This window comes from Patiria miniata, unplaced genomic scaffold (assembly GCF_015706575.1).
Source record: "Patiria miniata isolate m_02_andy unplaced genomic scaffold, ASM1570657v1 HiC_scaffold_7, whole genome shotgun sequence".
NCBI classification, from domain to species: Eukaryota; Metazoa; Echinodermata; class Asteroidea; order Valvatida; family Asterinidae; genus Patiria; species Patiria miniata.
Window position 1 is genome coordinate 7961271 of NW_024037074.1, and position 15246 is coordinate 7976516.

Consider the following 15246-nt stretch of genomic DNA (forward strand, 5'->3'; position numbering starts at 1 on the left):
TTAAATTTATCATTATAATATAAATGTTTCCAAATTAATGAAACCATGTTGTTCGGAAAACAAAGGAAGTTTAATTCCAAAACACATATCCATTTGAAAAAGGTGAAAAGGTTGCACGTTATAAAAACTTATAGAACACACACAGAATAACAGGTTGTTTTTTTTAAACTACATTCTCTACTTGTATTTAAGTATATAACAGCTGTCAAAACTGACCTTGGGCAGCCAAAAGGGGCTGGATTTCAGAAGGTAACAAAGTGGTGTGTATCTGTTTTGGAAACAAACGCTTCAAAATACACAAAAGTTGAGTGAATTTTTAATGTCGAAACAGGTAACGCAGGAAATCGGACCCATTATAGGAAGTGCGTAGAGGGACTGGCTCAAGGGGGAGGTGGGGGTGGGGGAGGGGGTCCGCCACCACCCCCTCCTGGGGGTGCCATTGGAGGTGCAGCCGGGGGAGCCCCCATAGGAGGTGCAGCTGGGGGAGCCCCCATAGGAGGGCCCATAGGGGGGCCAGGAGGGGGTGGCCCCATCATACCGGGTGGAGCTGGAGGTGGCGCACCAATGCTGGGGGGTCCCTGTCCCATCATCAAAGCCATGGGAGTCGGTACCATTTCATGCTGCGGGGCAGGGGGACCGGGAGCCATGCCCACGGGGGGTCCTGGAGGGGGTGGGCCTGGTGCCATAGGGCCTGGGGGTGGGGGTGGTGCTCCGGGGCCAGGGGGTGGGGGTGGTGCTCCTGGGCCAGGGGGTGGGGGTGGTGCTCCGGGGCCAGGGGGTGGGGGTGGTGCTCCAGGGCCAGGGGGTGGAGGTGGTGCTCCACTCGGTGCAGGTGGAGCACCCCAAGGATCAGGTTCTGGAGGAGCGGCCGATGTTGCAGCAGGAGCAGCAGGTGCAGCTTTCTTCTGTTTCTTCTGCTGCTTCCTGTCTTGTTTTTGTCTCTTGGCCTCCAGTTTGGCATCTTCCTTCTTGCGTTTGTTTTCCAGCTTCCTCTGCTTGATTTCGGCCACCACCTCAGGCGGCATGCCTTTTCTCTTGTATCTTTGCAAGCAAACACATTGCACAGTTAAACAGTATCAACGCTTTCTCAAAGAAATTATAGGCTAATGTATTGTGTACTTATTATCCTGATTTTATCCTGTATCATGGTCAAATCATTAAATGAATGACACAAAACAGAACTTTGTATATAGCACTGGCAAAATTCACCGGGCCGTTAATATTCCGACGAGATAATTCATCACGAGATAATTCATCATCCTGGCAAGACAGAACACCTTTCTTGTCCATCAAAACTATCTTGTCTTGTTAGGCCACATGGCATTGTTTTTTATCAATTGGAATTTAGGCATTACATACTCATTCGACAAACGTCCCCTTGCCAAGATATGGGTGGGGTGCTAGGGGCACAAATGGAGGGTTAACCCGAACCATCGTCCAGGGGAACTCACCGTTTTATTTCACCCCTCATGGAGCAGAGAGCAGCAGACAACAGCAAAATCGGTAGAGAGATAGGCCAGAAGATATGTATCAATTGGATCTTATCTGGAGTAAAAAAATATCAACAATCTGTTGTTTTTTTCCATGTGCTTTCTAGTTTTATTTTAAATGGATGAAACAAATTACGAAACGTGATTGTGGTCCTTGCACACTTACAAATATCCTCGGAGGACATCTTACGATCAAGTTCATGTATCCGGACCCAGTTTGTATCGAACCGTGACATTCTGCGTTTAATATAACCTTTATTTAATGGGGAAAATATATTTCGTTTGAAACGAGTCATGACGTCGACTACTTACCTTCGTCCAAAATGTGGTCGATAATTTGGTTCACTGTCAAACAAAAGTGAGAAAATAAACACTTGAATGATTCAAATACAACTACCTGACCGAGGATTTTTTTTTCTGCAACCAAATAAAATCAACTTTTATACTGAAATGATAGGTGACTTAATGTGTGACTATACAACGACTGACGAATGGGATTTAAAATTAGTTCCCGCCATTTTTGTTTTTAATAACCAAGCGTTTATGAACCACTACAAACTTAAATGTACCTTTGAAGAGGATAACAGTGTTGTAGACGCCTTTCTCAAAGGCGCATGCGTAGATGCCCTCGTCCCTTCCCGTCACGAATCCCAATTGTAGATCCGCCATGTTGATCAGCTGTCGGTTGCCGGCTGCAGAAATGAGGCAAAACAAGAACATGCGCGCCAAAACACGAACAACAAAATTCCCTCTATACTTTTGTTGGAATGTCGGACACTTCGCCCCATTTCCACGTCGCCCCATGTCACTTCGCCCCTAACCACTTCGCCCCATTCCCACTTCGCCCCATTCCCACATCGCCCCATCCTCGCTTCGCCCCATCCCCACTTCGCCCCATTCCCACTTCGCCCCATCCCCACTTCACCCCAGCCGTTACATGTAAAAAAAAAAAATCTCATCTACATGTATTTTATTGGCTTAAAAACAATTCCAACAGATTCACTAGTCCAGCGGATATGTGAAAAAATTGTGCACTTTTGCATAAAAGCGTGAAACTTGGCACAGATGTCTATATTCATGCGAGAAAATGTTTTAGATGTGGAGCCATCGCAAATTTACCTTTTTAGGGGTGTGGCATCCATTTAAAAAAAGGGGGGCGGGACTTGTCATGCCCGCAGTAAAAATGGTTTTTCCCACTTGTTACAAAAGCAGGAAACTTCACAAAGACATAATTATATAGATTATTAGTGTTTTCCAGATTCGGAGCCACCACAAAAGTACCTTTTTAGGGGCGTGGCAGCCATTAAAAGAAAAGGGGGGTAATTATTATGCCCACTTTGGAAAACATTGTGCCCATATTTCATGAACGAATAAAACGTCCCACAGACGTTTATATTCATGAGACAAAAAATTCCAGATGTGGAGCCATCTCGAACACAATTCATCGATATTTTGTCACATATCCGCTGGACTATAATTGCTTACCAACGGAAAGAATTAGCCCACCAAATGAACAATTCATAACCAACCTCTCAAGCTATCACTCTCCCTATACCGAGAAAAAAAGCTTGAAGTAAAAGATCCAATTTTGTTCCCACTTATAGAGAACGAAAATACCTTTGGACATCCTAATTTCACTCTTGGAGGAACCAATCTACATGGGGCGAAGCGGGGATGGGGCAGAGCGGGGATGGGGCGAAGCGGGGATGGGGCAACCTCGTCCCCAGTGCTATACTTTATTTCCAACCGCGTTTCCAATAGTAAACCCTGGATAGGAAACTTTCTTCCTGTATCCTGATTGGATACCGCAATTGGCTAGTAATGGAATTTTATCGTGTACTTGGTGCTATATATTCACAACGTGCAGTACGTGTTTTCGCGATCATTCGTCCACGCCTTCTCGAAAATACTAATTTCCCTTCCAATTTGCTCATATTAATGTGAAATATGATACTGCATGTTGTCTCGATAAGATCGTAACAGTTTGATTTCAAAAATCGTGTTTTCGTAACTCACGCCATGCTCGCGCTGCTACGAATTGACTCTGTTTTTACCCCAGACACCACATACAAAAACAAACGCTAATGTGTAACGCATATCTAGGCACCAGACTGTTCCTCATTTGCATACGTGTGCAAAAATCTAGCACATGCAAATGATCCAATACCAGGGTGAGAGAGCAGGTAGTGGTGGGCGCGTACTGCTCGACACCCTGGGGACGAGGTTGGGGATGGGGCGAAGTGGGGATGGGGCGAAGTGGTTAGGGGCGAAGTGACATGGGGCGACGTGGAAATGGGGCGAAGCGTCCGACACCCCTTTTGTTGTAGTACGTCTCAGGGTACGTCCTGGATCAAGGTTGCTCTAGGGGCCTGCACTTTTTCTTCCAGTTTTATCGTATCGTAGGTCTAGCTAAACTTATTAAGACAAATATACTCCTTTTTTCCCAAAATACCGCTTGTGCTTTGAAGAGCAATGTTTTAACCACTAAAGTTAACACTGACATTGTACCCGTGGGAGCATGAAGTTTGATTTGGATTCAAAATGTGCGATGCGGTGTAGTGACACAGAATTCAAGAGATACAGATGAATGGTTGTTCTCACTTATTTCGACCTTTTGTTGTTGTTGCTGTTGTTGTTGCTGTTGTTGTTGTTGTTGCTGTTGTTGTTGTTGTGTTTTTATTGGCTTACCCCTTACATCCACTAGTTGGTCATTGCGGTACCATACCACAGACGCTGTCGGATGCTGTTGTATGTACCAATCGGCGTAACAATTCAACACCACGGTCATACCTGCCATGACGACCATTTCCTGAATCGTTGCACCACCTAACAAAATGCATCATAGCTCGAATAAGTTCGAAAAATCGGGTCTATTTTTAAAATGAAGGTTCAAAAATTGTAAAGTTAAACGTAGGCCTGTTGCTAATGTGTCTTGCTATAGACTAATGAAAAAAAAGTGGCGTCAGGATGCATAATTCTTTATCTTATAGAATATCCAATCCTAAGTCTTAAGAACGGTTTACACTATAGTATGACACTGCCGTCATTTTACCTTCAGTAGGCCTACTTCCCGAATTTCCAGCGGGGTTATTTCTCCCCTTGGGTGGAAGGTCATTGGCACCATACGCTGGGCCTATCATGAAAAAGGAAAGACTGATGAGAACAGAAATAAAATATACATGTAAACACTAAATGATTAGCGCTGGCTATTTTTGTTAACATTGGTAAACATATGTTTACGTGCAACAGTTTTTACGGTGATCTCACCCGAGTCGAAGCTCTGACGGGGTTCGGCAGGATAATTTCTTACGTTCGACCTCACTGAAGGATCGTAAGATGCACCTGCGATGAGAAGACGTTTAACTAATGAATGGACAATACGCCATGTTAATGCATATCTGCCTCTATCATAAATGTTATAAAGATAAATGGTTTGATTGGGGATACCCCCCCCCCCAAAAAAAAAAAAAAAAAAAATCTGGTCAAGACCTACCTGGACCATTTTGTGCACTGGGCCCGCCTGCGTCGTAAGATGCGCCTGTATATGAAATAAAAATCAGTATTTCCTATTGAAAGTAGTTGACTGAATTCTCCAGTTTTTGTAATCAGCAAACAAATAATAATTGATGGGTAGAGATTGAAATAGTGAATACTTGGACCGCCGGCTTGCATCTTGCGATTGTATCTTGATTTAGTTTTTGATTTCCTGTTGAAAGTGGTCGACTGAAATTTTCCAATTTTGAAAGTTTAATAATTTCTTTTAGTTTAGACGAAAGTTGTCATTTACCTGGACCGCCGGCGTGCATGCTGGGATGATTTCTTGAACTTGAGCCTGTGTCATACGATGCGCCTGTCTCCAAAAGAAACAAGTGATTTCCTTTTGAAAATAGGCGCCAGATGACTGACATTTTCCGGGTTTTTTTTGTCGGCAACACAACTTACAGAAATTGATGAACTTGAGATCGAATGTTAATTTACCTGGACCTGCGGCTTCCATGTTTGAGCTTGAGCCTTGTGCATTGTACGGTAAATCTGCAATATAAAACAAATATCAATTGTGTAAATTAAGATGCTAGGCCTATGTAATTTATGCATATAAATAGAAATGCGAATGCCGCCCGACCAATCAACCTGAAGAACTTGTTGACGTCATCCCTGGCTTGATTATGAACTTGTGAGAAATGTTATGATCCTTTAGGAGCAGTGTGTGTTAGGAGCAGAACTGATGAGCGGCGGGCTTGGCTCACCTGAACCAGAATCCTGACTCGGCCCGAGATCGTCCGCAGCATTTCTTGCGTTTACAGGGGGAAATTCTTCAAAGTCGCCTGTAAGATCTAATAAATATATATAAAATAAATAAATAAATAGATAAATAAAAATACCTATGAATAGGCTATAAACGAAGTAGGCCTAGACCTAGGCCTCTTAGAGCCCATATTCCCAGTACAAGTTTTATCTTTTCCACTTTTGTTTTGCTTTTATCTTGTAGGCCTAAGGCATGTAAGGCTAAGCACCGATCACATCAAATCGGAGCCTGAAGCTCTATGTGTATAGGCTTCGGGATTGGGCCATAAGCCTACCAAGTACAATGAACAATGTTTCTGCATGGAAATAGCTAAATTTATAGGGCGTTTGTGCGGTAACATTGGTTTGGAAACTTAGTCTTACTTTACCTTGTCCACTGATAGCTGTTGAGACGAACAGGAGAATCGCTAGCCAGTATGCCTTGCACGGCATTCCCCAGTGTAGATTCATGTTTTAAGAAACCATGTTCATTTGAAGCATTTCGAGTCGCTATACTGCTGAGAACCACCTACTAAAAATCGTTTTGTAGTAAATTAAGAATTTTTGACATGCAGTTGTATGCTATGTGGTAGCACACACTAAATTAAAATCAAGGACAAGCGCGCGCATTTAATCTCAAGACGTTTGTCTATTTGAAATTTTGATGCGCGCAACGCTAAAAAGACGCAGTGCCTCCCACGTTGAAAAAAGGAGCCATATTGCATGGTCACGCGCGTAACGTATTTGTAACGCGCGCGTTGGTTTATAAAGAACGACGTACGCGTAGCGTACGGATCAAGTATTTTGAGCCTCCATCCTGTACCTTTGCACCATTTTTGGAGTTTTGTTTGTCAACATTGAACTCATAAAACAGGTTTGTTTGATTTCTTGTAAATCCAGATCTCGACCTGATTTCAGAAGAAACGTTTCAAGAGATGGGCAGCCAAAGAAAGAGTGTAGGCCTTCATTTGGTGGGGTCGTCTGTCCTGTACTTGCTGCTTGCTGTTTTTCTGCAAGGTAAGGCAATTCAGAGTTGAAGTGTTTCGATAGGCCTATACCTTATTCTGGATCTATACCATTAAATCCATCTTCGAAGACAAACATCACACTAACCAAAAGTCCCCTTCTTTGCCAACTATAGATGCCATCATTCCAAGCAAGTTCCCGGTCGGCGTTTGGGCCTCCGGAGACCACTGGAACGAATGGGAACCTTGGGACTCGTGTGATAAGACCTGCGGCGGCGGTTCTCGCGTCCGTTGGCGCGAATGCGTGCAGGCGAGTGGCGAGGGACTCGGCACGGACTGTGGAGCGGGCGACTTCATGGAAGTGGACGAAACCTGTGGAAGTTCACCATGCGCTGGAGGAGGAGGAGGAGGAGGCGGAGGCGGTTATTCAAACGGTAAGGGTCGATCACGTGGCTTTAAGAAGTAGGTGTATAATGTAATGAAGCCTAGTGACTAAACAGCGACTTACAGCCAAAGTTTTGAGTTGAAGTTCTGTCAAGACTCTAAAGGAGGACAATGACATAGCCCTGGTGGACTCCCTTTCCTCCCTACGTCGTATTGCAATGAAGACTTCGTCCAACCTGGGCTAGACAATGACACTGCATATTATATACGCGGGAAGCAAATTAGTTTGGAAGAAATCTGTGTTCTTCCAGTTCGCAACGTGGCATCAGCAACGGTTAAGGGGGCGTAGTTGTAACGACTGGAACAATGACGATAGCCTACGTTAATTGTTTAATCATCGATACATTTTCTCGACAACCTGTCCAATCATATTATCTAAATCTCTTTCATTTTTCTATGCAGCTGGGCCGCCCCCACCACCCCCACCCCCACCAAGACAACCCCCACCCCCACCAAGACAAGGACAACCACCTCCACCTCCACCACCCCCACGATACGATCAGCCAGCACCGCCACCACCACCGGTCTACGAGGATAACATGATCGACAACGCCGGGTACGGGAACGGACCAGGTGGCAATATAGGTGGCGGTGGCTACGGCAACTCGCCTCGGCTTGGAGAGCTGGACACTGACTTTGATAACGACTTCCCCTTACAAGATACACGTAGTTTGGGTGGGGGCGGCGCAAGTGGGGTTTTACCTCAGAGACTCATTGTATTTTGCCACCTCGTGATTTCGCTGTTTCTCTTGAGTTTATAAAACACTGATTCAAATGCGTCGATAATCATTTCGTATCATCACGAAACAGGGTGCATTGGTGGTAGGGTTGGGATACGTCAGGAGGGATTCTCTCGGCAAGCTACAATCGAAAATGAAGTTGCGTTGAATTTTTGGTAAAACTCGGCGGACTAAGGCCAAACAAAGTCTCCGGTTTCTGGTATGGAGCTTGCCCAAAAAGTGGTGCGGCGACGCGGCTTTGTTTTCTTTTTTACCTGTTTTTTTTTTGCTTCAAATGTCGGCTGATGTCTGCAAATGGTGCCCGACTAAACTTATTGCAAATATATGGGAGTCCAGAGAAGCCACATAAAGCTTATTCTCGTTCATAACCCCATCTAAAAACACGTTAAAATTGTGCAGCGGCAGGATTCCAGTCAAACCAGTGAGTTTGGCGGTTTTGAGACATCATCTTTCATTGAAAAAAAAAACCTTTTTCATTTTGCTGACGCGCGCGCATACCAGAAACCGGAACTTGCAATGTGAGTTACGAAAAAAAAAACAGCCGAAAGCTTAAAAGTGTTTATTATTTCACTCGTGAGGCTCAACTGGAATAGTTTTAATACGTAAGCATGAATTCCTTGTCAAGCTCTGTAGTACATATTTCATTGAGGATTGGTTTCTCACCAAAAGGAGCTAGGGGTTAGCACTTGAAACGCGAACACCGTAGAAACTCTCTACATGTATATGGTTGCCGGACTACTCCGAACCCTCGGGAAAAAATGAATACAATGGTAATATTTTGTCAGTTAATACTGAACGCAGCAGGTGAGCCTGACCTCTTTATTGGCATGCGCAAGGGCGGTGCTTTCCAATTGTGGATGTATTTTTTTTTTTGACATTAGTGCAAGGGGGGTATCGTCTAATTTGGAGAACAAAGATGACCTCCAGTACAGCGCTCGTGTCACTTTGCAAAATTTTAGGAAAGAGGAAAATTCCTCGTTGCCCACAATGAAAGAACAGTCACTTCAATGTTGAAAAGTAATAACTGAAAAATCCCCATCGAAAAATAATTTTGCATTCAGGTAGTGACCGAGGTTTAAAATGACGACCGCACTGACACATTTTTTTCCTTTCAAGTGAAAAGAATCCCCCGGAATACCATTGTTTCATTTATCAGCCTCTTTCCTCATCAAATTCTCAACATGTAAGTGTCACATAGATGTACTCCAATAAATCTTAATCAGACTCATCTTCTTACTTTTACAGTTTATTTACATGTACAATACTCAAAGTTCCTAACAAAGATGCAAAATGTAACAATTGACAGATGCGAAAATAAAATAACTTTGTGAATTCACTGATAAATAAATAAAGGAGATGATCTGAGTTTGTGAAATTGTTAGGATGGACAAAAGCTGAATTTCTTGTTTTTTTTAATAGGAGGATTGGCAGAATAAAAATGTAATTCCTCTTTCTCCAGTTCACTTGTAGCCGAGTATGTTAGGCCACATCTGTGTCAAAGCTATGGCTAGTTCTATTGAGCACCTAAGTTGACCTAAGAAATCGGCAGGATTTTACGATTTATCCGGGGAACCACGTATAGGATCTACAACTTGTGTAATTCCCTTTTTTTAAAACATTTTTTGTGTCCTTACTGGCCCGATCCAATCAATGAATATTTCGAAAGAAAAAGCTTTACAATTTACAACATATTGAAAATATTGCAAATTGATGACTTTTATTAAATTACAATTGTTGACCTCAACTTCCGTTCAGTCGATAAATTGAAACGCAGATCTGTGACAACCCTAGTCAGTGTTTGGTACCGAGATGGTCACATGAAAAGTGAACGTGGACTGGCGAGACTTACACGCTCTGTAGACAGGGCTCCGTGCACAAGTACCCATTTAACGGCCAAAACAGGAGAGTTGGGGGAGACCTACACTGGTTCCCGGTTCATTCACTGCATGTTTCGAATGATCCAAAGTTATTGGAGACGGGAATTAGTCTGGGAGACCATCGCAAGTGATTTGAACGCATTCGTGCGCCGACAATGCCGGACGCTCACGCGAAGACACTGTGTCTAATAGCTTTGACACATTCAGAAGTCGTGCGTACTCAATAGTGATAAAACGCGTCCTCTTTTGACAGCATGCGCCACTGTAATTGACCTATCGCGGTAGAATCACATTAACGCAGTTGTGAAATATTGTCCAATTACAATGTACATGATATACAAATGGACGCGGAACGCGCAAAATCTGAGACAAACAAAACACAGTGTGCAAAAACTGCATAGGGGTTGTCTAAGGGGCGTGGCTTACTCGCAAACCGCCCTAGGTCAATATTCAAAGACCTGGACAATATTTCAAAACCAGAGATTCAAATGGGGCCTTGCTATGAATCATTGTAATTAAAGGTGCTACACCGTGGCGAATGAGATCTGTATTTGGAGCATACTGCAAGCAAACTCCACTATGGGATATACGGTTGCAGGCGCCTGGTGGCTAGCAGAGATAGAGCCCTCACTAGGCCAGCTTGTCCGTATTGTATCTGCTATTCAACGTCTGCATGAGACATCCATACTACGTCAGCTGAGCAGAATGCTTCATGGACAATAAGCACGCTTAACATTTGAAGTCAAAATAGGAAGTTGCAGTTTTGGAACGTCAAGTTACAGTTCACAAGGTGACCCGGAGATCACATGACCCACTCATCATGTGACCTTCTCTTTGACCTTCTCCCGTTCCTTCCTCCTTTCCTGCTCTTCCAGTTTCCGGATCTCTTCCTTGAAGTGGGTGATAGTGTCCTTGCTCTGCTTCAGTCGCTCGTTCAGCTCCGTGATCTCAAATCGAATCTTCTTCCGGGCTGACTGGAGCGCAACGACAGTCTTCTCTTCCAGTTCGTTGACTGTCAGATTCCCAAATGTGCAAAACAGCAAAGAAAGAAGAAAATAGACAATGCGTCAAGAAAACTCTTTACAGGAAACATTTCCTAGGGAGCCTTGGGTGTATCAGTGTCTTTGGGCTAAGTTAAATGAGGCAAAAATTACAGGCAACTTGAAGGCAGTTTAATGCACTGTAATGTTAAAGGGAACCTTTTTTGAACAAATATTGGGAATTCCTCCGAACGTCACATAAGATTAAACTTTCTCAGTTGTTTTCTTCGTGAAGGCTGCCTAAAAGCAGTTGCTTGTAAATTGATAAGGGGCCTGGCTCTGAAGACACATTACAATTTGGACAGACTATTTCATTCAGCAGCTCCCAAGTACGTTTAAACAGGGTTCCAAACAAGAAACGTTCTTTCTCAGGTTCGAGAAGTACAAACTTTATAAATATTTTCCCGTAAAAACAAAAATTGAAACAGGACAAAAAGTTTGTTATCATTATTCAGCATTTCTTAATTTGACTTGGACAGGTGAAGTTGCTGCAACGATAGCATTAGCAATTCAAGAAACACTTCTCCGAAAATTGAAATTATCTAAAAATATTTGACCCCCTTCTTTGACTTACAGTCTGTCTCATGTTTATGAGCTCCTAGCGTCAGAACTCTGGAACTGCATAGAAGCTGCTGCATCATGGCTGTAGGGTCCTGAAAAATCTAGGAGAAGAGGGGGCAGGCAGGACAAACTTTAAATTTCAACGTTCATTTAAAGACATGTTTATGACTTTATTTTGAGATTTGTTCATGACTATCATGGGTTAAAATGACCATGTCCTAGTGCAACCATGTTCAAGTTCAAGTGTTCCCTGTAGAGAATGATTATGTGTTTGATCCCATCGCCAAGGTTAAAACGATTTATTTTGTGTCCTTCGGCAACATATTTAAAGGGAATGTACATCATTGGCTTTTGCTGTAATTTTCAGAAATGAACTATTTGGGGGGTTAGTATAATTATAGATCAAATATTGTTACACTGACATGTTTCAAGTTTTGTAATCGAAAATGCTGGAAAAACCAAGAAAAACAAAAATATTCCAGTAGTCTGGTTCCCTGACTCCACTAAAGATGAAATGGATCAAACATACCAGAAAATTGTAAGGTAAGGGAACCAGTCTAGCTGGCCTGCACCCGTTCATGAGCATGGAACCAATAGCTAGCAAAACAAACTTTAGACTTAAAAAAAATGGTAAATTTGGTGCAGTAATTGAATAATAGTTAGGTTTTTCCAACGGTGGTCGGCCGACCAGCGTTGGAAATGTAGACAAATATACCATTTTCTTGAAAATGGCTTCACACCAGGTGCCATAATTTTACAGGATGCTTAAGCATGTCATTTACCAACATCCTAGTAAGGTATTTCGTAACAACTTGGTAGTTTTATTTTTCGATGTTTGCAAATGTTGTATTTTCCCTTTAACCACAATGGCATCTCTTTTGACTATAACAGACTTGGTATCTTGCAGAATCTCACCATTTCATCGTAGTGTTCCGACACTAATGTCTTTTTGCCCAAGAAGAGGTTGGTGTCCGTTTGGAAGAGCTTGAGAAAATGATACAACGTCACCTGCAAACCAATAAACGAAAAAAACAAACTAAGTTAATCCAATGATTTTGGCTGACCAATTCATGCCTGAAGTTCTTGACTATGGCTATGGCCAGCAATTATACATGCATCTATGGAAACGGCTGCAGCCGCTCCCATACACACGTGTGCTATTGTTGATCGTAGACTAGCCAAGTCTTTCCGATGTTAAAGATATTCTTAAGTCACTTACCGGTCTTTCATTTGGATCCACAAAGAAGATTTTGATGATGATTTCAAATTCCCCCCAGCCCGTTTCCTGTATCTCATAGGGTGGTTTGCTGACAACTGATTCAAGGAGAAAAAAATAAGAAGAATTTAACAAACTACATCCGTCAGTACCTGCTTGATACAATTTCAACATATACGGCAGTTTATATCAAGAGACTGCATGGATACTAAAGTAAGAGGGGCCTGGAGATACATATGACTATGAGTATAAACAGAGCACAGAAAGGATTACAGAAGTTTGTTGCGCCCCTCTTGATAAAAGACTCTCTGCGGACAATTAATGATAGTTCACTAACCTCTAAGTGCGTTGGCGTAACTCTCGTGGAGTTTGAACTGAATCTTCTTGACATAAGTGGACATATCCTGAAGGGAGAACAGAAAATAGTCTAAACATTCAGAAATTAACCAAAGAAGCTAAAATGCCACATATAAAATGTTTTGCCATCGTTTCCAGAGAGCTAGGAGTTCAGAGACAGAATGCTAACAACACAATAATTGCCTAGGCAACTCGAGTTAGTCAAGATTTAAATACATAAAATACAACAGTTCTGCTAATGCCAATGGTTCAAATTTCAATCAATGAATGCAAATTTTGGGCCTCATAAGTTAAGTAAATTGTCACCTCGTTTCGATGTGGTTTGACGTAGATCGTCCACTGGTGGGTGTGTCCATCCTCCTCCCGTTTCTTGCCAAAGTAACGTGAGATGTTGCCATAAACAATGGGCTTAACAAGATTAATGCCCTGTACAAAAAGTTCAAAGATGATCTGGAAATTAAAATTCACATGAAACAGCTTCTATCATGAGGCCTTTTACGACGGCATAAGACGATTTTGTATTTAACATCACTTGATGTGAGTGTACTACTGTTAACACTACAGCGCCCCCATTTGTCACAGAAATAAAAAGTGACAAATCAATACACTCCAACATGTCAAAGCTTTCATAAAGATATATGAACAATGTAACGTGTAATAGTAACTAGTAAGTATACTAATATAAAACAATCGACAACATTCGTTCACCAGTGTTCACTGAAAACGGACAGGAACAGACGGCCGGTACTGTCTGAAAACTGGTGTCGGTGAATCCACCGTGGCCATTGTGGTGGTGATGGTGGTCTTGGTTCTTGGTTCTTGGTTGGTTCTTCTCCTAAATACTCCACGTGGGAGTTTGTACAGGAGTCCAGAAACTCCGGGGCAACCCCTTCTCTTACTCTTACTTCTTAGCGATAAGGGTGCAGACCAGTAAATCGGTCCGAAATTGCCTGCGCCGGCCAAATCACGATTTGCATGCCCTCAAAATCTTCGGTATTTGGGCATGCTTTGGGCCATGAACTTGAGGGTTTGTAAAAAATATGGGTGGAAGCCGTGCACAGGACTGGGAGCTTGCAGTTCTGTGTAATTTGGATGTAATTTGGACCCTAAAAGCGCTCTATTTTGCAATGGAGTGTAGGCATCGTTTTTCAAAATGGCGATGGACTTCAGGACTATTTTCAGGGGTGATCATCTTCAGATGGAAATTTCTCCTAAAAGTCATCAGTTGACCCCCCGAAAATTGAAAAGAAAATGAAAGATGATGAAATAAGCTTTAATTTGATGTGCGTCTCGAACACCTTGGAGAGTTGTGAGTATTTTTCCCGAATTTTTGAAGTGGGAGCATTTACCATTGGGGTCTATGGAAGTTTATTTACTGGTCTGCTACCATAAGTGTTTACTGGGTTCTGTTTACGTGCATTTATACAACACACGGGACCTACGGCTTAACGTCCCATCCGAATGACAAATACCACAAAAACTAATATATTTCTGACACCTATATTTAAGACTTCTTTTAACCAACACCCTGCAAGAAATTTGACCAGAAATTCGTTACATCAATTGTTAAATAATGTCTTCAAACCTTCACTCTGCCGCCAGAATCGTGCCCGTAGTCCGCCATTTTGTGCTCCCATTAAATTGGAATAGCGCCACCAATCGTTGGATCTAGACGGCCAGAGCGCGATCTTCCAACGAACGATTTTCATTGGTCCTTCCCAGAAAACGCCCAGTCAAAACCCACGAGGTCAAGTTCATGTGGCGGCTGTTTCATTGGTCGAGGCAAAGACAGCGCCCAGGTTCAACCCACAAAACCAGACAAAGTTCTTACACGTGCAGGTTAAAAATGTTGCATTATTTTAATGTATAGTCTACATTTATCTGGCAACATCTGCTACATTAACAATAGGCGAGCATTTTGTGTGGCATTCAATTAATTATCCTTCTAGGAATTATCATATTTTTATATTGAGTGTTGCTCGTTTCTTTTTCCCCTTGAAAAATGCATCATATTTATTATTTATGATATTCCCTTTATTTCTGGTTTTCTTCCCGAGTACTGGTCACCCGTCCGACCTTCATCTGGTAGTCACTGACCACCACAAGGACTATTGTTGTCACGTGATTTTTTTTCACGCGCGCGACTAAATGCTAATGATGGTTCAAGGATAGGACAAAAAATAACATATTCTTTCTTCCATCATTTTGTATGAGAAGAAGGGTCGGGTGAGTAAATATTTTTACTTTATTGTTTCATGCAATTTCTAAGGAT

At 42.5% G+C, this 15246-nt stretch overlaps 3 protein-coding genes across 3 annotated transcripts; 1 reads left to right on the top strand and 2 right to left on the bottom strand.

The window, feature by feature from the left end:
* Positions 1 to 282: 282 nt before the first annotated feature.
* Positions 283 to 6422, bottom strand: LOC119744371 (translation initiation factor IF-2-like). The gene is made up of 12 exons (XM_038220270.1): positions 6164 to 6422; positions 5738 to 5824; positions 5469 to 5522; positions 5278 to 5340; positions 4984 to 5028; positions 4758 to 4832; positions 4543 to 4623; positions 4179 to 4316; positions 2060 to 2182; positions 1803 to 1835; positions 1452 to 1545; positions 283 to 1041 (listed from the first exon to the last, which is right to left on the bottom strand). Exons 1-12 carry the CDS (start codon positions 6243 to 6245, stop codon positions 381 to 383), a joined length of 1536 nt encoding a protein of 511 aa, XP_038076198.1. The 5' UTR covers positions 6246 to 6422; the 3' UTR covers positions 283 to 380.
* A 175-nt stretch (positions 6423 to 6597) lies between these two features.
* Positions 6598 to 7994, top strand: LOC119744372 (properdin-like). Its single transcript, XM_038220271.1, has 3 exons — positions 6598 to 6791; positions 6916 to 7173; positions 7586 to 7994. Exons 1-3 carry the CDS (start codon positions 6710 to 6712, stop codon positions 7942 to 7944), a joined length of 699 nt encoding a protein of 232 aa, XP_038076199.1. The 5' UTR covers positions 6598 to 6709; the 3' UTR covers positions 7945 to 7994.
* Positions 7995 to 9156: 1162 nt separating this feature from the next.
* On the bottom strand, positions 9157 to 14653 carry LOC119746030 (YEATS domain-containing protein 4-like). The gene is made up of 7 exons (XM_038222786.1): positions 14560 to 14653; positions 13281 to 13400; positions 12955 to 13021; positions 12621 to 12715; positions 12317 to 12409; positions 11415 to 11502; positions 9157 to 10812 (listed from the first exon to the last, which is right to left on the bottom strand). Exons 1-7 carry the CDS (start codon positions 14596 to 14598, stop codon positions 10619 to 10621), a joined length of 696 nt encoding a protein of 231 aa, XP_038078714.1. The 5' UTR covers positions 14599 to 14653; the 3' UTR covers positions 9157 to 10618.
* Positions 14654 to 15246: the final 593 nt, after the last annotated feature.